General features: G+C 35.7%; 2 protein-coding genes across 4 annotated transcripts; one reads left to right on the top strand and one right to left on the bottom strand.

The window, feature by feature from the left end:
* Positions 1–1,741: 1,741 nt before the first annotated feature.
* On the top strand, positions 1,742–9,742 carry LOC18039098 (phosphatidylinositol 4-phosphate 5-kinase 9). Of its 3 annotated transcripts, none has more exons than XM_024182383.1 (10): positions 1,742–1,847; positions 2,377–2,419; positions 2,559–3,774; positions 4,249–4,416; positions 4,983–5,148; positions 7,211–7,321; positions 7,546–7,733; positions 8,037–8,182; positions 8,699–8,852; positions 9,246–9,742. In XM_024182383.1, exons 3-10 carry the CDS (start codon positions 2,786–2,788, stop codon positions 9,508–9,510), a joined length of 2,187 nt encoding a protein of 728 aa, XP_024038151.1. In that variant the 5' UTR covers positions 1,742–1,847; positions 2,377–2,419; positions 2,559–2,785; the 3' UTR covers positions 9,511–9,742. The 3 variants fall into 3 exon arrangements, with proteins under 3 accessions (XP_024038151.1, XP_024038150.1, XP_024038149.1); XM_024182382.1 differs by having other exon boundaries at positions 2,377–3,774; positions 9,246–9,489; positions 9,614–9,742; XM_024182381.1 differs by having other exon boundaries at positions 2,377–3,774.
* Positions 9,743–10,036: 294 nt separating this feature from the next.
* LOC18039097 (splicing factor 3A subunit 2) lies at positions 10,037–12,970 on the bottom strand. The gene is made up of 7 exons (XM_006428405.2): positions 12,668–12,970; positions 12,389–12,558; positions 11,707–11,783; positions 11,521–11,586; positions 11,283–11,357; positions 11,114–11,188; positions 10,037–10,746 (listed from the first exon to the last, which is right to left on the bottom strand). The coding sequence occupies exons 1-7, from the start codon at positions 12,817–12,819 to the stop codon at positions 10,351–10,353; spliced, it is 1,011 nt and encodes a 336-aa protein (XP_006428468.1). The 5' UTR covers positions 12,820–12,970; the 3' UTR covers positions 10,037–10,350.
* Between the last annotated feature and the right edge of the window lie 9,428 nt (positions 12,971–22,398).

The raw sequence follows: 22,398 nt of genomic DNA, 5'->3' as shown, positions 1-22,398 counted from the left end.
TGATTATATTATTAACATGAGAATGACATGAACTTTCTAGTCATGCCCCTCTAAACAATATTACAACCGCCAAACCTAACAAGTACAAACCTCTACTTTAATATATCTTTTCACGCTTATCTACAAAATATAAAAGACGATAAAAAGCCATTCACATTTTAAAAAGCTGAACAACTTTAGAAATATAATAACATTAATATTAATCGTATTTTCAAATGATAACAATTAAATTGTCATGATTATCACTAGCTAATTTACTATTAAATTTAAGGACCCACTCCTATGCATAAAATGTACTAAAACATTGAAAAATAAAATTTGTTGAAAAATGAGACATCTTTCCACCTTATTCTTGAGTTCGATAATTTAAATTCTTATAAATATTTACAAGTAGAATAAGTCCAATCTAAATTTAGATATTTAGATCATCATAAAATTAATTTAGAAAGTTTTAATAAACTTCTAATTGTAATGTAATGAAAAAAATTATTTTATTACAATTTTATATTTTTAATTCACCTTTACGTTGGAATTTATAAACTAAGAATTTATGCCTTTTTTAATTCAAAAAATTTATCTTATTATAATTTTATTTTTTATTTCAATTTTACTTTGGAAGTTTATAAAAAGTATTTGCATCTTTTATAATTGATATCTTACTTCTTAAATAAGGAATTTATATCTTATCTAACTTGTGCTTTCCAAAAAGATAAGCTAAAAGACTAAAAAAGAAAAAAGAAATAGATTCTACTGCAATGTATTTGTCCTCTAATATATTGAGATCTATGTTTTTTTTTTTGTATTTTACTTTTTCCCTAACTTTAATATGGTTAGGGATCCTAATTAAAAAAAAAAACACACACACACACACATATATATATAGAGTCTTTCTCTAATGCATGTGTCATAATTTTTTTTATACGGGCACACTATTAAATTAACTCTCTTAAATTGTTTAAAAAGATGTTTGTATTAAAAAGAAAAAATGTCCGCATTTAAAAATGAATATACATGTAGATGTATATTTATGTATATGTGTGTGTATATATATATTAGTATAAGTATTTTCGGCAGTTTCCGTGATAGAGCTGGGCGCGATCCCACACATCACAATCAAAGCACAATCATGCTAAGTCTAACTTTACGTACGTAAGAAACAGAGGATCCGCGAGCGACGTATTTATCGCATTGTTATTTAAAAATCATTACCATAAAAAAATCAATTAACATCTTCACATAAAGTCACTACTAGATGAATAATAAATAAATAAATCAAACGGGAACTTATTAAATTTCCAAAAGAAGTTAGCATGGCAAAGTCACTGTCTTGCTAATCCGGGTCCTGTGCTCATTAACACAATCATTTAGCAATTATTACCGTATTAAACGAGTACAGTAAATATCTAATAATTTATAATATTTAATTTATTAATAATGACAAATTAGAAGCAGTTTTTTTAACAATTAATATGTACAAATGAATGTATGATGAATGAATGAACCAAAAAGTGATAATAATTACTTTTTATAATTTTTCTTTTAGCTTCATCTTTACAGCAGTCAGAAGACTTGTTATGTGACTAAAAGGTTAAGTACTTTTCTATGTGCTTGGTATTCAATACAAAAAGTCGTTTTCACCATCACCGTCGAGACAAAAATGACCAAAAAAAATAAATAAAAAATAAAAAAATAAAATAAAAGATCTTTTTTTTTTAAATTTTTTTAAGGAAAGAGTGGGCATCCGCGTCGGCATCCGCATCGGTAATAGTAAAAAATAGTCAGCTCCTCCTCTCAAGTCTTTAACTACCACACTTCACCTTCTGCAACTTGTTAGTTTCTTTTGAAAGGTACGGTCTTACTTGCTTCAAATTAAATTCATTATTTAACTTTTATCTTCAATTTTTGTTTTTCATTGTTTATCTGTTTAAATTGAATTGCTTTTTCTTTTACTTCCTTAAATTAGATGCTCTTTTTGTTTTCCCCCTAACGATCTATCTATTCAGTTATTATTTTTATTATTGTCTGAAAAAGTATGGCTGTTTTTAAATAGCGCGAATAAGTTCTGTGCATTGTTATTGGAGAAGCTAAATAAATTTAAAGACGGAATATTTTAATGGATTTTATTAATTTCTATTTGTAAAGGTAATGACAACTTGAAAATGGCATTGTTCTAGAACGAAACACCCCCTGCTTTTGCCTCTTCATTGACTCTCGTTAATATTTTTACATCTGAACGACCATATTCTGGTTGTAAGTGGTTTTTGTGTGTCCTTCTTTTAACACTGATCTTTTCCGTGATTATGAATTTGTGATCAAGAAGCAGAGTTCATTATTTTGCCACTGTTGATAAGTCCATGTCTTCTTTTCTTTTCATAGGTTGAAGGGTGGGAATTTTTAAAGGTACCATCACAATTTCATAGTAAGCTCTTTCTTTGACATCTCAAACTGTCATAATATAGTGACTTGTAATCTTGTAAGAACTGTAACCTTATTGGCATTATGCATGTCTGGCCCTGTGGCCATTGTTGGTGACGTCGAAAGAGCACTTTCTTGTGCAGAGAGAACGACATCTCTGGATGCCATCTCTGACAGAGACCGCGTATATGCATTAAACAATGGTGAAGCTGTCCATACTTCTTCTGAAACCTCTGGCTTTCGAGTTGGGGAGCTTGCACTTCCCAATGGGGAATCTTATTCTGGGTCATTGCTTGGCAACCTACCGGAGGGTCTGGGCAAATATATCTGGTCCGATGGTTGCATATATGAAGGTGAGTGGAGACGTGGGATGAGGCATGGCAATGGAAAAATTCGATGGCCTTCTGGGACTGTTTATGAGGGTGAATTTTCTGGTGGTTATATCCATGGTACGGGAACTTATATTGGCTCTGATGGGTTGACCTATAAGGGAAGATGGCGCTTGAATCTCAAACATGGGTTAGGCTATCAAGTTTACCCTAACGGAGATGTTTTTGAAGGCTCTTGGATCCAAGGAGCTGCAGAAGGTCCAGGTAAATATACTTGGGCCAATAGAGATGTTTATTTGGGAAATATGAAAGGAGGGAAAATGTCAGGTAAAGGAACTCTTACTTGGACTAATGGGGACTCGTTTGAAGGAAGCTGGTTAAACGGTATGATGCATGGATTTGGTGTCTACACATGGAGTGATGGTGGTTCCTATGTTGGAACTTGGTCAAGGGGTTTGAAGGATGGAAAAGGAACATTTTATCCAAATGGAATTCAGCTTTCAGTATTACAAGAGCCATACCTTAATGCTCTCAGAATTAGAGGGCTACTACCAGATATGAGAAGGCAAACCCATGCACATGCCCATCATGCTTCTTCGGTGGAAATGGCAAATGCAAAGGTTCCTGGGAACCGAGGATCTCGACGAATTTCTGCTGATAAAATCTCCAAGGGGAACTTAATAAATTTGGAGCAGTCACATAGAGGAAATGTGTCCCTGGAAAGGCGTTGGAGCCTTGAGGTATCTTTTGAAAAAGTTATTGGACATGATTCATCATTAGAGTTATCTGAATCAATCTCAGAAGGCATGGAGAAAGCAAGTGACAAAAATGTTGCACCAATCTTGGAACGTGAATATATTCAAGGTGTTTTAATCAGTGAGTTTGTGTTAAATAACAGTTTTTCACAATCCTCTAGAAGAGAAAAACGGCGACAAAGGAAACTAGTGAAAGAGGTTAAGAGGCCTGGTGAAACAATCATCAAAGGTCACAGGAGTTATGATTTAATGCTTAGTTTACAGCTTGGAATCAGGTACAATTTAGTCAGTCAGTATCATGTTCTCTATTTAGACTGCTTCATGTTTCACATTCAGAAAACTTGTCTTTACAAGAGGATACCCCCCCAAAAAAAAAGAATTTAATAAAAAAATAAGGATTTTATGCAAGTTCATTGGGTGATTCATTATAACTTTATGCATTCTTTGTAATTAGATCCTTTGCAAGGTTTGATGCTCTCTGCTTTTCCCTTTAGTAACATTGTAGTCAGATTCTTTTCTGGAGAAATGATAGGTAGTATATATTTAGCATGTATGCATCTGAACCTTTTCAGCCATTAGTTGAACAATTTGCTTGCATAACTTATATATTTTGGTGTTCCTTGCATGTAACTTGTGAAAAGTCCTCCATTTACTTGGTAGAAGTAGTTTAAATGTTGTATCTGTTATATATGTTTCATTCCATTGTTTCCAGAAAAAGCAAAGTTATAACATGCTTAGAATGTAATCAGATATACAGTTGGGAAAATTACACCTGTACAGAGGCGAGATGTTCGGGCATCAGACTTTGGTCCCCGGGCTAGCTTTTGGATGAATTTTCCAAAAGAAGGGTCTCAACTTACACCACCTCATCAGTCAGAGGATTTTAAGTGGAAAGATTATTGCCCCATGGTTTTCAGGTTTGTAGATAATATTCTTTCATTTCCTTCCCATATATTTCATTCAATGGGTTTGTTTGGCATTCTTGTTCCGAGCTTAATTTGTTTTTCAGTGTTTCTGGTTAAATTTATTTATAGCACACAAAGCATATCTTTTCAGGAAATAGCTTGCTCTTGAACTTTTTTGGATCAAACCTATGTTATGTGATCACTTTAGAGCAGTGGAGTACCGTTGTGGCATTATTGGTGGTTAAACTGTCTGTAATCTTCAAAGCCATGATTACTCAGTATGTAGTCAAATGTTATTTGCACATATCTTAGTGTATGAGAGAGGGGAGCACACATTCAGCACTGATTTTTTGAATTTATTTCTCTTGCCATGCCATAGAAGATGCTGTTGTTGGGAACCTAGCATGCAGGGACTAATCTGTAGAGTTTAGAAGAAAAGAAAAATGCTATTTGACTAAACAATTGGTTTGTAATTCTCTGCTTTAACTTCGAAACTATGCATTGTATATTCATTTCTGGATCTTGGTTTACCTTTTTCTCCATGTTTTTATACCTTTTGTTCTTAAAACTCATTACAGGAATTTAAGGGAGATGTTCAAGATTGATGCTGCTGACTACATGATGTCCATATGTGGGAATGATGCTCTCAGGGAACTTTCTTCCCCTGGGAAAAGCGGTAGTATCTTTTTCTTATCGCAAGATGACCGTTTCATGATTAAGACACTTCGAAAATCTGAAGTGAAGGTTTGCCATCTCAATTTGTACCTTGACATCTGCTGTAGTTATTGCATTTAGAACCTTTCAAACTTTTATCCTTTTTCATTCTTTCTGCCTATTGTTTGTTTTACGTTTTGAAGCTTGAATGGGAGGAATATTGCCGTAAAGTTCCAAAACTAGAAGACATTTTTGACCTTTTATAATTACTTTGATCTTGTGCTTCTGTAGGAAAATAGGATTTACTTCCAAATTTGCAGAAGTAACAAAGTGGATGGTTGAGTGAAATTCTCTTCTTCTTCCAATTAATAGACTTCTGGCATCACTGATTGGTGAAATAATATGTTCTATTACCTTGATTTGCTCAGAATCAAGGCCATTGGCTTGCTCTATCTCAGTAACTAGAGGTGGGGTCATGTTAAGAGGATTTTGGGCATTCCCTCCCATTCAGCATTTTAGCCTGATATTGGAGGATCCAGCTATAGGCTGGAGATATCGCTGCCTTTAATGGTAGTGGGATCAATAGAGTTTACACAATATGGCTGATTCCATTCAGTTTTGATATTGATGCAACATCTCTGAACTTTTATTGCCTTCCAATTCTTGCCTTTTTCACTTTACTTTGGTGATTAGAAGTAAATATGGCCTCCGCTCAAATGGTTGGGACTCTAATGTGGTTAACAATGGAAGTCTTTAGAAGCCCTTGGAAAGCAATCTCAAATGAACATCCCTCTTTTCTTTCTCACTTTGTGTGATTGCTTCCCTTGCCTCTGTAAGCTCTGTCCTATACGAAATGCTTCTATAAATTTTTGTCCATCTTCCTCTTCGTCGAATTTGCATTGGAATTTCAACTTCGAAAGAAACTTGAATGATAGAGAGATCCAGGATTATGCTACTCTCTTGGAATTGTTCAACGATATCGACATCGATAAAATGAAAGAACACAAAAGATTGTGGAGTTTGGAGACATCAGGACATTATTCTTGCAAATCTTATCTTAACTGGCTGATTAATGATGTCTCCTTGGCTGATTTTTTTACCCTCCAAAAACGATCTGGAAGGCTAGTATTCCTACTAAAATTCAAGTCTTTTTATGGGTCCTTGCTACAAGAAAAATTAAATTTTGGGGAAGTGATTCAAAGAAAGTTCCCTAATAGTTGTCTATCTCTGTCTTGGTGTGTGATGTGCAAAACAAGTGCGCAGAAACTTCTAATCATCTTTTTCTTCATTGTTTTGTGGCCTCAAAGTTGTGGAATAGGTTGCGCAAAGAGGCTTACGTTTTGTGGGTCTTTCGGGGTTCTTGTCACTCTATTCTTATGGAGAATTCTTATTCTTTTGGTAAAGGAGAAAAGGCAAAAACTCTTTGGATCTGTGCTCTGGCAGCCCTCTTTTGGGTAATATGGCAGAAAAGAAATCTTCTTATTTTTTAAGGGAAAAAGTACAAAATATTGAAGAATCGTGGGATAGAGTCCGTCTTCTAGCTTCGCTTTGGTCTTTTGTTTCTAAGAGGTTCCAAGTTTCATCTTTTTTCTTCATTCATCTAAGTTGGGAGAGTACTTTGAGATAGGTGTCTAGGCCAGTCTAGTATTGTAGAGGGTTGATTGGTATATTTTGTATAGCACAGAATAGTTTTTATTTTTTACTTCGTCAATCGGACAGCTCATCTTCTCCTTGTAATGATTCTTCATCGTTAATATAATTTATAGTTTCTTATTAAAAAAAAAATTACTAATGCCAACTACTTGTTTAGCACTCCTTTGTACATTCAAGAATTTGCTTCTCTTTTTGAAATGGAATGGTAACCTCTTCGCAGAATAATGGTCAACTGTGATATAAGGCCCTGAAGTGCTATCATTAGTATATGTTGAACAAAGGAACTGCTTAATGTGATGATAGTTTTCTTTAGTATATGGAAATAGAGAAATAGAGAAATAGCTTGAATTGCAACTTGAACATATCTCTAATTGTTAAACTTTAATTCTTAGAACATACCACATTTTCCTTACATGTTTCAGTTCTATATTTTTCGGAATATTTTTTTCCCTTTTTCTGCCCTTTTGATGATTCAATTAACCAAAGTTCTATTATGTAGGTTCTTCTACAAATGCTTCCAACTTACCATGATCATGTGAGATCGTATGAAAACACACTCATAACAAAATTTTTTGGTCTTCACAGAATCAAACCTTCAAGTGGTCAAAAGGTGATGCACATGGTTTATTACTGCTTTCTTTGTACCGATCACTTTTTTTGTTTGCCTTGATGTGTATAACTATTTTCTACTATGATATGATGTTACCTTGAGTATTTTCCCTTGATTACCTCATTACTATCACAAAAGGAGCTTGCTATCATGAACTTTGACTTTTTTTTTTTTCTCTTTTTCATAAGAAATTGATAGCTATAAACTAATCCCTTAAATTGCAGTTTCGCTTCGTGGTGATGGGAAATATGTTCTGCACGGAACTAAGGATCCATCGAAGGTTTGATTTGAAGGGGTCATCACTAGGGCGATCTACGGACAACATTGAAATTGATGAGAACACAACACTTAAAGATTTAGATCTAAACTACTGCTTTTATTTAGAACCTTCTTGGCGAGAAGATTTATTAAAGTAAGTAATGCTCCGGTGTTGTTCTGTCACTCTGTTACAGTTTCAAATTGACCAATGGTAGGTTTACCAGTTGTTTATTTTATAAATATAGGGAAATAACTAATGGGAAAATGGCAGCGTAATTTTCATTTGCAAGAACTTAAGATGGCTGACCTTCCAAATATCAGACAGTTGAATTAACTTTACTTTGTTTACTGCTTTAAGCTGTACTTGAAATAATTTCTTTCTTATTTGATGCACTTATTCTCATTTGTATTGCCATGTTTTAGTCTTATACTTTTTAATGTTTGTATCATTATGCAGGCAGATAGAGATTGACAGCAAATTTTTGGAAGCTCAGCAGATTATGGATTACAGCCTTTTGCTGGGTGTTCATTATCGAGCTCCACAGCACCTGCGATCACTCACGACTATACGGGAAGATGGATTGGGAATTGTTGCTGAGGAAGGTAAGCGTTATCTTTAGTCTGAAGTTGGGAGTTGAGCCTGCCAAATCTGCTCGACTTAAAATTCGAGAGATGAATAATTTGATTGTCCTTTCATGGTTAGGAACATACCAAGCGTAGTGAAAGTGCATGTCAAGATGAAATGTTTAGGTAGTACTCACGAGAAAAAAATTAACAGTAGTTGTGCCTCTAATTTAGCCAAGGTAGCAATCGTCAAATTCTCATTAAGGACATATTTGAAGCAGTGAATTAATTGTATGATTCAAGTTAGAAACAGAAATTATTCCTTTTACTTCTTGCATATACTGAATTGAGTCTCTTGGCTTCTTGACTGCATTGTGGTTCAATGGGTCAGAAACAGAACTATATATTTTGCATGGTTTATAACCCAGATGCATCAAGTTCAGTCTAATCTGAGTTAGAAATTCTTGCTAGTATAGGTTTCATGGTTGTATGGTCTACTAGGATATAAAAAACTGATACACAATTTTGGTGGTGCTTAAATCTCGAACTCTCTAGAGGATGAAATCTCCAACTACCAAGGCCTTGTTTTGGTCCCTCGAGGAACAGATGATAGTAGTGTCATTGCAGGCCCACACATTAGAGGTAGCCGACTGCGAGCATCATCTGCTGGTGATGAGGAAGTTGATCTCCTTCTCCCTGGCACAGCAAGGTACGATATCTTTGCACCCCAATGGTTTCTTCAATTATACCACCGTAGAAGCCCATTAAAATCTTTGCAATGTTAAAAGACCATTAATTCATCTCTTATGAGTTGCCTAAGCAGATTTTTGCACCCTGCCAGATTGAATGCATTGACAGACTGTGCGGTTGGCTTCAGAAATGAGAAAATTCAGCATGTTTTCTTTTTATAATTTAATAGATAAAATACAAAGGAAAAGAAAACAAAAGAACTAGTTGTCTGCCTTTGTAGTTTTACATGCTAAGCTTGAGCTCTCTATCCTCCCTAGATGTAGTGCATACTTGTACAGCGATTAAGACATCAACTAAAATTTCATGTTTTAGTTTTGTGTTTAATATTCTACAATTGTTACTTGTGAAGCAGACTACAGATTCAGCTTGGTGTGAATATGCCAGCAAGGGCGGAGCAAATCCCTGGGAAGCAGGAAGATCTATTCCATCAATCTTACGATGTTGTTCTCTACCTGGGCATAATTGATATATTGCAAGAGTACAACATGTCCAAGAAGATTGAACACGCATACAAATCTCTTCAATTTGATTCGATATCCATCTCTGCGGTGGACCCTACATTCTACTCACATCGCTTCCTGGAATTTATTGAGAAGGTGTTCCCTGTTACAAGTTAAAAATTTTTGGGTACTTTGCTGATATGAGTGATTTGTTAATGTGAGCCATCACATCCGTTAAGTGATGATAATCAGAGTGATAATAGTTATCTTGGGTTGTTAGGTGTTGTGAAGAAGTGGCTTCTAGGAGCCATCAGAGAGCTTAGTGTTGTCTTCCCAACAATTTGTTCCATTTTCTGGTAATTGGAACGTGCGCAGCTTTCTTCTTTTATTCCACGTGCTATTTAGATTATGATTTGCGAATTTAATTTGATTATCAACATGAAGTCTCAAAAGCCCGGACGCATTAAAGCGAGCCCAGGTATTTCTTCTTACGGTAAGGAAAACCGAAGCATGCAGACTAAACGTTGCATTCAAATTCAATGGCTGGTAAAATAGAAGCTTCTGTTTATTTATAGTTCTAACTGAACTGTATGTCATGTTATCATGTATTATTATTATTCACAATAAGCCAATAGCCTCAGTTGAACATTTGGCAAGGGACAATTCCCACATTTCAAGAGATACCTGTGTTTACAAAATGCGGTTGCGAAGCCAAATTAAGTTTTGCATTTGATACCATAACTCTGAACCAACAAGGATAATGTTTTTCTTTCTGTTTTTTTTTTTTTAAACCCTCTCTCTCTCTCTCTTTCAAAAGAACAGTATCATTAAATAGCATACAAATCAAAATTACAAGAGTACTTTCAAGCTACCTAATTTTCTAAGAGATCCAGCTTTCCATTTCACTACATATCAATTTGACAACCAAATATATCCTGAGATTAAGCAACATGGATCAAAACGGGAACAGGACTGGTCGCAGGACAACCACATGAAGATGTGCTACGGTATGGTCAATTATTGTCCCATATTAGGAGGTGGTGGGGGTGGACGAATCGGCATCTGTTGGCCCCCATAACCTTGTGGAGGAGGAGGAGGCATTGTCGGAGGCCTACCCACCTGAGTACCAGGAGTGAAATTGGCCATTGTACCACTACCACCTGGAGGCGGAGGAGGAGCAGGTGGAGCTCCACCAGGAGGCATAGGCCTAGGACCATTTGCCATTGGAGGTGGGGGAGGCGGTAATGTTCCAGTCATTGGCGGGGGTGGGGCTCTAGGAGCATTTCCTGCAGACACACCTGGTGGTGGCCCCTGTGGTGGAGGTGGCGGTGGTGGAGCTACTGCACCGTTGGCTGCAGGGGCAGCTTGAGGTTTGTTCCCCTCCACTGGTTTGGATTTGAAATATAGCTGCAGCTGCACATCTCAAACAAACACAAAAATTATTAGTCGCAGAAAACTCCCACAAAAAGGGAAAAGTGCCAAACAAAACAACAATGAACAAAGATTAATGTCTCATCTTTAATAGAGGCATCGAGACATATCATATGTAAGTAAATAGCAGGTATAACCTACATTAGAAGTAAAAACCAAGAGCCGATCCAATAGCTGAACCAAATAAGTCACAGAGGTGGTCCAGAGTTTTGGATTTATGGGCAACTTCCGACAACATTTAAAACAGCCGATAAACAACCACATTTACCGACTAATCCATCTAAATGGACCGAGTGCTAGAAAATGGAAAGAGGGTGGAAAGAGAAAGGGCAAGTATAAACAGACTAACCGTGAACATCTTTGAGTCTGGATCCCAATGGGAAAAGAACTTGGGTGTAGATTTGTCAATCTCTGTGCTGGGAACCTGAAACATAAACGGAAATCAATAATCATAACTATCTCCAGTAATGATTAATGGTAAAATGAAAATCAACAAATATATAATATGGTCAAGTCACCTTAAAAGCAATGATCTCATATGGTTCTGCTGCAAACATAAGATACTGGTATCTCTTATCAAATGGTTGAACTCGCTGCATCATGAAAAGAAGAGATTAGGATATGGTTGACTACAGAGAAGAAAACATGCAATTCATCTACAAGGGGTGAGATAAAATCGACAAAGGAAATAATAATGACCACTGGTATCATGAGAAATCTGTTTGGTATTAAACTCAACTCAAATATGGAATATACCTGCTCAAAAGATGACATAAATCGGTGCCTCGGCTTTGATAGGTCTTCTATCTCAGGATATTCAATCTGCATTTGAAAGAAAATCATTACTTTTGATACATAATATATGATGCTATATAATGGAATTTCAAGTACAAAACATGAACAAAAAATTAAAAAAAAATATATATATATATATATATATACCTGGAATAGAAGAGACCTCTGCTTTGTCTCAGGATCAAACTGTTTTGTCACACGATACCCAGGCCTACCAATTTTGACTGCATACGCACCACACATATACATAAAAACTCATCAGTTGAGATTTTACGAAACACGTTCTTAAACTCTACGATAAACAATAGACCAGGTTTTTTTTTCGTGGGCGGGGGGGGAGGAGGGGTGGGAGCATCAGTGAGATATACAATAACAACGCCTCAAAAAATTTTCAGCAATATCAACACTGAAACAAAATGGCTGCCAAACACACCAAAGTATCAATGTTGCAAGTTCATATAAGCCATTATTCGAGATAAGCAATAAACCTATCCTATCTTAGTTTTTAAATCAAAGTCAAATATACAACACTCAGTACCCCCCCAAAAAACCAAGGCACAATACTTTGGGTAACCCTTGGACCCCTCCAACCTTTAATTCTAGGCCAAAAATTAAGTGCTTAGAAATAAATCGTTTCAGTGTCCCTCAGCATGTCGCCCTAATAGTAATAGCTGAAACTGTGGATAATGTATTCGTAATCCAGGATGTCATCCTAATGGCTGAAACTTATGTAATGTGTAACCCTAATATATTAATATGTAACAGTACGCACAGACATGAAATTAAAAAATAAACCATGCATAAGTGCGTGTTAGAAGAGAAAACTAGCCTGTTTTACGAACGTTGACTTTTCGCTTGTGGGGCTGGGGCTGAGCAGGAGCATCCTTGGCCTCGCGGGCAGCTCTCTTAGCCAAATTGGTCTGATGGCGCTTCCCTTGTGTGTGTGCCAAGTAGTTTCCCTCGTTATTGTGAAGTGTCAAACACAGCTTACACTCGTAACTACAACAAGTACAACAACAAGAAGCAGCAAAGCCACCCCAAGCTTAATTAAATAATTTAATTAATCAAATCAAATCACATCAATCAAACGAAGATGTTGTCGATTTACCTGCCCAGGTGGTTCCGCATGAAATAAGGATCTTTGGCTAAATCGATGGTCTCCAAGGCCAACCTCCGGAGCCTCTCTCGCCGGTCGATGGCCTCATTCTGAGCGGAGGCGGCGCCACCGCTGCCGGGCTTCGAACCCCACTCTCTGTCCATGATTTTGATGAGGTATGTGTTCAAAGCTTCGCTTTGGGAGTTGTAAAAGAAACTTTCAACAGGCCTTCGGCTTGTATATATACAGGGTTATTGCCCTTGAGGTTAATTTTCGCTGCTCCCAAACATTTTAGCAAACTTCTACGCACTAAAATTTCAATAAATTTAGGGTTATTATGATTTTACTACTTCAAAATTTATCAAATATCAAATAACTATAATAAGTATTGTCTCTTATCATTTTCTTATTATATTTTTATAAAATATTATTTTACTACTTTTTCATTACAATAAATATCATTTTACTACTTTTTCGTTACAACCGTTAGTTGACTCTTTAGTTGATTAGTTAGTTGACTAATAAAATATAAATTTTATCCTTCATGATTAAAAAAATAATAAGATAAATTTATAATCCATATATCATAATTCCCGTAAAAAGAATTATGTTGATATTTTATATCCATTTTAATAAATATATTACAAATTTATTTTGTAAATAAGTTTCAACTATTTTTTTAATCATGAAGGGTGAAATTGGTATTTTGTTAGTCAACTAACTGGTCAACTAACGATTATAACGAAAAAGTAGTAAAATAATATTTTTATAAAGATATAGCAGAAAAATAATAGGAGACAATACTTGTAATCATTTGATACTGATAATTTTTGAAGTAGTGAAATGATAATAACCCATAAATTTAATTTTGCCAATTAAAATCGTAACTACCCAAATGCAAAATTAAATTATTTTTTCTTTTATTTTAAATTTTTAAGAAAATTTGTTAGCCATCCACTCTAAGTTTACCTCGTTATAAACATACTACAAAAATTTTAATTTATTTAATTTTTTACCCTAAATTTATAATTTATATCGACCGTCCACTAAAATATTAATAAATATTTAACAAAATCTTAGTAAAATAAATAATTTTACCCTTTAATTCAATGGCATTTTTAACTTTACACCATAAATAATAAAATAAAATTTAAAATTTATCAGACATTCACCCTAAGTTTAACATGTTATCAAAAATACTATAAAAGTTTGAATTTATTCAAAATTTCACGTTTAATTTATAATTTGTATCAATTATCAACAAAAATATCAGCTACTTTTTATACTTGATGGCGTCATAAGGGTAATTTAGATGTTTAATATACTAAAGAAATAAAATAATAGTTTAAACAATAAAAATAATAAATTATTTTTCATAACTAATATTCAATTAAATACACTTGAAACTATAATTAAAAGAATATATGATTTTTCTTCACAAATTTACATAATCAAACACTATGCACAAATTATCCTAATAATTCATAAACACCCAATCAATCCTATCCTTAAATTCAATTTCACAATTTTAAAAAAAAAAAGCACTAATTTTTTTTCTCAATTTACCTTCACAAATTAACAAAATCAAATCCAAGATCCACAAATTACCCTAAACACTAATTCATAAACAACGGTCATTCCAATCTTTAAATTCAATTTCATAAACATCTAATCAAATCCAATTGGCAATGTTATAACCACCATTGCCGTCAGTGCTTCCACTAGCCTCGTGAATAGTTACGACCACCACAAGACTCTTCAATAGTCAATCTTCATAGCGCAATGTAAGTTTTTATCAATTACTGCCAATGATTGAAGGATTTGATACCAATTCAACGTTGATTTTGTGAATTCTAAAAATTTAGAGAGAGAAGGTAACGTGGAAGGTAGTGAAATATATTTTATTTTGTTTTTAGTTTTATAATTATATGGTTGATGAAGGATTTGATACAAATTGTGGTTAGGGAAAAAAATTGTTGGTAGTTTTGTTTTTGAAAAAAGAGAGTTTGCCGACTGTTGAGTTATTTTTTTTAATTTTATTTTATTATTGATGGCGCAAAGTTAAAAAAAAAAGACCTTGAATTCAAGGATAAAATGATCGTTCTACTTAGATTCTGTTGAACTAATGGTATTCATATTTTAGTAGATAGTTAATACAAATTATAAAGCTATAGTAAGAATTAAATAAATTTAAATTTTTGTGATAACTTTTATAATAGAAGAAAACTTAAGGTAAATGGGTAATAATTTTTCTATTTTGCATGTTAAATGTATAAATTAACTTTATAAGATCATCAATTATAAAGGCAGTTAATATTTTGATGAATGATTAATACAAATTATAAACTGAAGTTAAAAACTTTATCAAATTTAAAATTTTATAGTACTTTTTATGACAAAATAAACTTAAAGTACATTAACGATAATTTCTAAATTTTTAATTGATAAACCAATTATTTTCCCAATTTCCCTTCGACCCCAAAGAAAAACCACCCGAAATCCTCCACCCAGATATAAAAATCTTTTCCCCTCCGAATTCATAAAAATTTGGCAATCTCAAATTTCATTTACGACTGTTTACACAATAAAATCAAACCCTCGATTTTTACCATTTAATTTTTTTTTTCCTTTCGACAATCCAAACAACAATCTTACACGTATCATCAAATCCCTAAATTTTGAAAATCAATAATCCCCAACTCTTCACAGTTCACACAACCACCGCACACACTGTCGCCGCACATTGCCTTGCCGCGGCTTTCCGTTATTTGAACTGTCAAGATCTCCAAAAATAGCCGAAACAACGTTTGATGCTCTTTCATTTGGCTTTAAAAATTTTGAAATTACTCAATCCCTCACTTCAACAATTCAACAATCCATATCCAATCGCGACACATCCATGACAGTCAAGATATGAGACCTTGGTTTCTAGTTTCCCAAAAAATAAAATAAAAATTAAATCCATGAGTTGCTAGATGAAATTATGCAATTCAAATTTTTAATTTTTTTTTTCTCTCTGAAACCAGATTGGGTGCTTTTGACATAATAATGGTGCCCCTGGCTGTAGGTTTTGTCTTCGTCGGAGGGTAGAGGATGTGTCTGTCCAACCGGCTTGCATTTGGGTACGAGGGTTTGGCTTGGCAAAATTCTGGGGATATTCATTAGGGAAATTTTTGTTTGAGCTGACTCTGATATCAAAGATTAAAAAAAAAAAAAAGAAGACTTTAGTTTGTGTACAAAAATTAGCGAGAACCGAGATAGGCAAAACAAAATGATTTTTTTATTATTTCGAATCTGCATTGGGGGCAATATGATACTCTCGGGGTCAACACGATCAGCCAAAAAATAACCGCTATCTATTTGCAAATACGCAAAATCTTAGGAGAGTAATCTAAAATTATCCTTCTTGAAGCACACAGCACAGTTAGCATTTGATAGTCCCAAAGATGCCTTCTCTTTGGGGGATGGAAGAGCTGGTTGGGGCAGAAGGTTCAATTATGAGAACTACTGGAGCTTACATGAGGAAAGCAAGAATTTAATTAGTGACGTTTCGGTGTAATATCGATGCATCTGAAATCCTTAATCTGATGATTCTGATCGATAATTTCCTCAGCAGAATTGAGATGACTAGAGAGTCATTGAAGCAGTGAAGTGCCCAGCATTTTGGAAAAAGGAAAGAAATTATTAAAAGACCTTCAAGATATGCTTGTCGACATCAAAAGTGGTCCCACGTGCTTTCAGAGTTCAATTGAAATTAAAATCTTGGAAAGGCAGATTGAAGATTTTACGAGGGATGATGAGATGTATTGGCATCACAGATCCGGGATCGCTTGGCTTCAGGCCTAGGGACAAAAATACGAGATTTTTTCATGCGAATGCAAGTTCAAGAAGGCAGAGGAATTTGATTGAAGGGATCTTGGATTAACACAATATATGGAAGGATGAGTCCGAAGAGGTTGAAGCTGAATTTATTAATTACTTTTCTAGTCTTTTTCTATCTTCAAATCCACCAACTGGAAATATTGAGGAAGCTCTTGTCTATTTACAGCCAAAAGTTACAGATGACATGAAAGTAATGCTTACTCATGTTTCTCCAAGGAAGAGGTTCGCGATGCGCTGTTTCAAATGAATCCTAATAAAGCTCTAGACCCTGATAGTTTCTCTGTATCGTTCTTCCAATCTTATTGGGGTTTGATTGGTAATTCGGTTGCTGATGCATGTCTGAGATTTCTAAATGGAGGGGATGATTTGCACAAGCTTAATCACGTCCATGTTGTCTTAATTCCCAAGGTTAAGTTCCACGTAGAGTGGGTGATTTTCGACCAACAAGCCTTTGTAATGTCATTTAAAAAATTATTGCTAAAGTTTTAGCTAATCGATTGAAATCTATTTTGCATGATATTATAACCCCAAACCAACGTGCTTTTGTCTCTGGCCGGCTAATTACAGATAACATTAGTATAGGCTATGAATGCCTTCATAAAATTCAAAACAAAGGAGTGCAAAGCAATCTTTAATGACATTAAAACTGGATGTTAGCAAAGCCTATGACAGAATTGAATGAGACTTTCTCAAGGCAGTCATGTTAAAGTTGGGATTTTCGTCACAGTGGATATAAATTATACTCAAATGTGTTTCATCCTCTTCCTTTTCTCTCCTGATTAATGGTGAAGTTATAGGTAAATATAATTCCTTAAAGAGGGCTAAGGCAAGGGTGTCCTTTGTCTCCATATCTATTCATTTTATGCATGGAGGCTCTCTCATGAATGCTCAAGTACGCAGAGGCTGCCAACTTACTTCACGGTATCTAATTTGATCTAGCTGGTTTATCGATCTCGCATTTGTCTTTTTGCTAGTGATAGCTTAATTTTTGCCCGAACAGATGCGGAAGAGTGTGTACAATAGAAGAGCATCCTTGCTAAATGTTCTACGGCCTCAGGGCAGGCGAATAATTTTGAAAAATCTTTAATTTTAATTAGTCCTGATGCTTCACAAGCCACTGTCAACTTGATTAAAAGCACTTTTAATTTGGCTGTCGTCACCTCCCATGAAATGTACCTTGGCCTTCCTTCACTGATTGGTAGGAAAAAGTCTCACCTTTTTCCCATGCTGAAGGAGAGAGATAGAAATAAAATCTTATGTTGGAAATCTAAGTTATTTTCTTGTAGAGGAAAAGAAGTCTTGCTAAAGGCTGTGGCACAAGCAATCCTTACATATTCTATGAATGTTTTAGACTGCCTCCTGGTTTTTGTTTTAAATTGCAGAAAATGGTGGCTAATTATTGGTGGAGTCATTCTTCCTCGTCCAAGGGTATTCGTTGGCTTCAGTGGAGGTCTCTTTGGTAACCAAGAAGAGCAGGAATGGGTTTAGGATCTGATTGCCTTTAATCAAGCTCTTTTGGCCAAGTAATGTTGGCGAATTCTTATTCAACTGAAGTTTTTGGCATCTATAGTCTTAAAAACAAAGTATGTTCCTTATTCTGGCTTTCTAGAGAATAAGCTTAGTGTTAGGAAATTGGTGGGTGAAGCAGATACACAGCTAAAATGAAATTGTAAGAAAATAAAGAACAAGCACAAAAATGTACCACCTTGAAATTACGTGGTTCGACTTTTAGCCTACGTCCACGGGCGAAAACAGAAGGAAAATATTTCACTAGTGAAAATGAGTTACAAGTATTGTGGTATTTTAGCTCACTATCCAAAATCTCAATACACTCAAACTCTCAAATCACTAAACTCTTAAAATCACTCTCTAAATAAAGAAAAGAACTGAAGAACTCGATAATTTACAAATGAAGGGAGCCAGCGTTTTTATAGCCAAAATTAGCTACTTTTCATTTAATATTTAATTATTATTATTATTATATTAATTTTTCTTTTCTTTTCCTTCTTTGGCCCGACATCTCTTTTTCTTCTCTCTTTCTTTTTTTTCTTCTTTCTCTTTTGTTTCTTTCCTTGAGCGGCATCTACTTGGCCTTCAATTTCCTTCAATTTGGGTGGTCATTTTGAAAAATGTTAATGGTGCCAAACCGCCCATGACTTTGACATTCTCCCACTTGGAGATTAGATTGGGGACCAATCAATCTCCACACCATCCTTTCTACTTCGTCATAATCATGTTGCCTACGTTTCTGCTATGCCACAAGAGGATTTACTCTAGATAAACTTGTCAGCATTTATCGGCTTGGTCAAAACATCTGCTAGGTTCTCCTTCGTGTGGATTTTCTGTAAATCCACACTTTCGTCTTCCACTACTTCTCGAACGAAGTGATACTGACCTCCTATGTGTTTTGTTCTGGAATGAAAGGCTGGATTCCTTGCATTGTGCAAGGCACTTTGACTGTCACAAAATACAGGAATTTTCTGTTGTTTGTGCCCGAGCTCCTCCAATAACCTTTGTATCCAAATAGCTTCATTGCAAGCTTGTGTAGCTGCCATGTACTCTGCTTCTGTTGTAGATAAGGCCACAACGGTCTGCAGTTTTGAAACCCAGCTTACAGTTGCTCCTGCAAGTGTAAACACATAACCAGTAGTGGATTTTCTTTTATCAAGATCTCCTGCAAAATCTGAATCCACATAGCCCCTAACAGTAAACTCTGATCCTCCATAACATAATGCAACATCGGAGGTTCCTCTGATGTATCTCAGAATCCTCTTCACAGCTATCCAATACTCTCCACCAGGATTCGCCATGTATCAACTGACTGCTCCCACTGCTTGTGCAATGTCCGGTCTAGTACATATCATAACGAACATCAAACTTCCCATTGCTGATGCATACGGTACTCGAGACATCTCATTTCTCTCTGCTTCATTGCTAGGACACATACTTGAGGATTCGCCATGTATCAACTGACTGCTCCCACTGCTTGTGCAATGTCCGGTCTAGTACATATCATAACGAACATCAAACGTAATTCTTCTGCGAAAGCCAAATCTTCCTGTTATTTCTATCTCGGTGAATTTGCATCCCTAGAATCTTGTTGGATAATTTAAAATTAACAGGAAGTGGGGTAGAGATTAACTTACAATCTTGCATGTTGAAGTACCGTAAGATTTTCTGCTACCAACATGTCATCCACATACAACAGCAAAATAATGAAATCATTATCTTTAAACCTCTTATAATACGCACAATGGTCTGAACTGAGTCTGTTGTATCCGAGGCTTATAATGAAGGAATCAAATCTCTTATACCAATACCTTGGCGCCTGTTTGAGACCGTATAGAGATTTGTTCAACCTGCAAACCAAGTTCTCCTTTCCTGTTTCTGCAAAACCTTCTGGTTGGAGCATATATATTTCTTCTTCAAGTTCTCCATAAAGAAATGTAGTTTTCAGATCTAACTGCTCAAGATGTAAGTCAAATGTAGCACACATTGCCAAGACTACTCTGACTGTCGTGAGTCGAACCACCAGAGAAAATATCTCGTTAAAGTCAGTACCTTCTTTCTGAGCATATCCTTTCACCACCAGTCTTGCACGATACCGCTCCACTTGGTCATTGCCATCACGTTTGATCTTATAGACCCATTTGTTACCAATGACTTTTCTTCCGTGTGGTAGTGGTACAAGTTCCCATGTCTTGTTCTTGTGTAGAGCTTCAATTTCTTCCTGCATTGCTGTCATCCACAAAGCAACATCTGAGCTGTTTAAAGCTTTATGGAAAGTTGAAGGCTCTCCATCCTTTGTTAGAAGACAGTATGCAACATTGATATCTGTGACATACTCCGAGTGCCACGTTAGCGGTCGTCTCTTACGAGTTGACCGACGAATTTCTGGAGCCTCGGACTCGACTGGTTCTTGTTCTTCGTGTTCTGGTGCTGCTTCAAAAGAATCTGAATCTTTTGGATTATTTTCCACATATACTGGTATAGTCTCTGACTTTTCTTTTACCTTGCTATCATCCTCATCTCTTCTTTGCAGTTGATCTTCGATAAAGATAACATCTTTGCTAATGACGATATTGTGGGTAGTGGGGTCCCACAGACGATACCCCTTTACTCTATCAGCATACCCCAAGAAGATACATCTTCTATATTTTGGATCCAGCTTTGTTCTTTCTTGGGCATTGTACATCACGTACACAGGACATCCAAATGCATGTAAGTAGGAATAATCAGCTAGCTTTCCAGTCCACATCTCCATCGCTGTCTTCAGCCCAATAACTGTAGATGGCGACCGATTTACTATATAACATGCAGTTTTGGCTGCTTTTGCCCAGAATGAATTAGGTAGACCAGCAGTCCTCAACATAGCTCTTATTCTCTCTGTAAGAGTTCTATTCATCCGCTCCGCCACTTCATTTTGTTGAGGAGTGTATGCTACCGTAAACTGCCTCTGAATACCTTTTTGCTTACAGAAAGTAAAAAACTCGCCGTCTGTATACTCTCCACCATTATCCGTCCTCAAGCACTTGATCTTTTTACCATATTCAAGTTCCACCCGCGCTTTGTATTCTTTAAACATTGGAAATACATCTGACTTTTTCTTAATTGGATACACCTAACATCTTCTGGAATAATCATCAATGAAATTCACTATGTATTTTGCACCTCCAATGGATATATCCGGTGATTCCCAAACATCAGAATGAATCAAGTCTAAAATGCATTTACTTCTAGCAACAGATCTGCTGAATTTTAATCTATACTGCTTACTTGTAACACAATGCTCGCAAAATGGTAAACTTACCGATTTGAGCCCTAGAAGTAATTTTCGCTCAGAGAAAATTTTTAAACCTTGTTCCGACATGTGGCCAAGTTTGAGATGCCACATCATCGTTGACTCTTCTCCATTTGATGCGACACACGCATCAGCCTCCTGTAGTGTTTTTGCTTTTAGCATGAATATATTAGCACTGATCTTTTCTACCTTTATCAATACAAGCACTCCTTTAACAATCTTTATAATTCCATTCTCCACACGAGTTTTGCACCCATGACTGTCTATTTGTCCCAAAGACAATAGATTTTTCTTCAGGCCATTGGCATGTCGTACTTCCCCAATTTTACGAATTATACCATCAAACATTTTTATTTTGATAGTACCAATACCAGCGATCTCTAAGGCATGATCATTGCCCATATATACAGATCCTCCTGAGATAGGTTCATATGTGTGAAACCATTCTCTCCGAGAGGTCATGTGCCAGGTAGCTCCTGAGTCTATAAGCCAGACATCAAATAGTCATTTTCTGCCTTCTGAAATAGTTGTTGCCTCGCTGTAGAAAATTTCGCCATCATCCGAGGTACTTGCTACACACCCCTGAGCATTTGATGACTCAGGTTCTTTGCCCTCTCTTCTCTTCTGGTTACTCCAACACTCTTTCTTGACGTGCCTTTTCTTGCCACAGTTGTAGCATTTAACATTCTTCTTACTTCTGGATTTTGATCTACCATGATTTTGATTCCCACTGGGGCCACGTTCCGTTGATCTCTCTCTCGTCACCGATAGCACCTCCGCTTGCTGCGAACTTGTTTGTCTGTTTTCCTTATTTTTCCGCCTGCTCTCCTCATTTAATATGGAGGCTGCAACATCGTCGAAAATTAAACTATCCGCTGGATTGTTATTCTTTAGGTTGATGATGGGTTGATCATACAAATCTAGTAGACTTTGAAGTAGAAGCTCTGCACGTTCATTTTCCTCTATATTATGACCCAACGTTGTGAGTTGTGAAAATAGAGTATTCAAGGTTTTGATGTGGTCGGTCACCATTGTAGATTCCGCCATTCGAAGGGTATAG

The sequence above is a fragment of the Citrus clementina genome, unplaced genomic scaffold (genome assembly GCF_000493195.1).
Source record: "Citrus clementina cultivar Clemenules unplaced genomic scaffold, Citrus_clementina_v1.0 scaffold_6, whole genome shotgun sequence".
Classification (NCBI taxonomy): Eukaryota; Viridiplantae; Streptophyta; class Magnoliopsida; order Sapindales; family Rutaceae; genus Citrus; species Citrus x clementina.
The sequence above is the reverse complement of the archived record's forward strand: the minus strand, read 5'-3'. Positions and strand labels throughout refer to the sequence as shown.

Excerpts from the sequence above, each read along its gene's own strand:
- LOC18039098 (XM_024182381.1), top strand. The coding sequence starts at position 2,504 with ATGTCTGGCCCTGTGGCCATTGTTGGTGACGTCGAAAGAGCACTTTCT. Across the intron at positions 3,775-4,248 it reads AGTTTACAGCTTGGAATCAG|ATATACAGTTGGGAAAATTA; the intron begins GTACAATTTAGT and ends GAATGTAATCAG. Across the intron at positions 7,322-7,545 it reads AACCTTCAAGTGGTCAAAAG|TTTCGCTTCGTGGTGATGGG; the intron begins GTGATGCACATG and ends CTTAAATTGCAG.
- LOC18039097 (XM_006428405.2), bottom strand. The coding sequence starts at position 12,819 with ATGGACAGAGAGTGGGGTTCGAAGCCCGGCAGCGGTGGCGCCGCCTCC. Across the intron at positions 12,559-12,667 it reads ATGCGGAACCACCTGGGCAG|TTACGAGTGTAAGCTGTGTT; the intron begins GTAAATCGACAA and ends TACTTGTTGTAG. Across the intron at positions 11,784-12,388 it reads AGTCAACGTTCGTAAAACAG|TCAAAATTGGTAGGCCTGGG; the intron begins GCTAGTTTTCTC and ends GTGCGTATGCAG.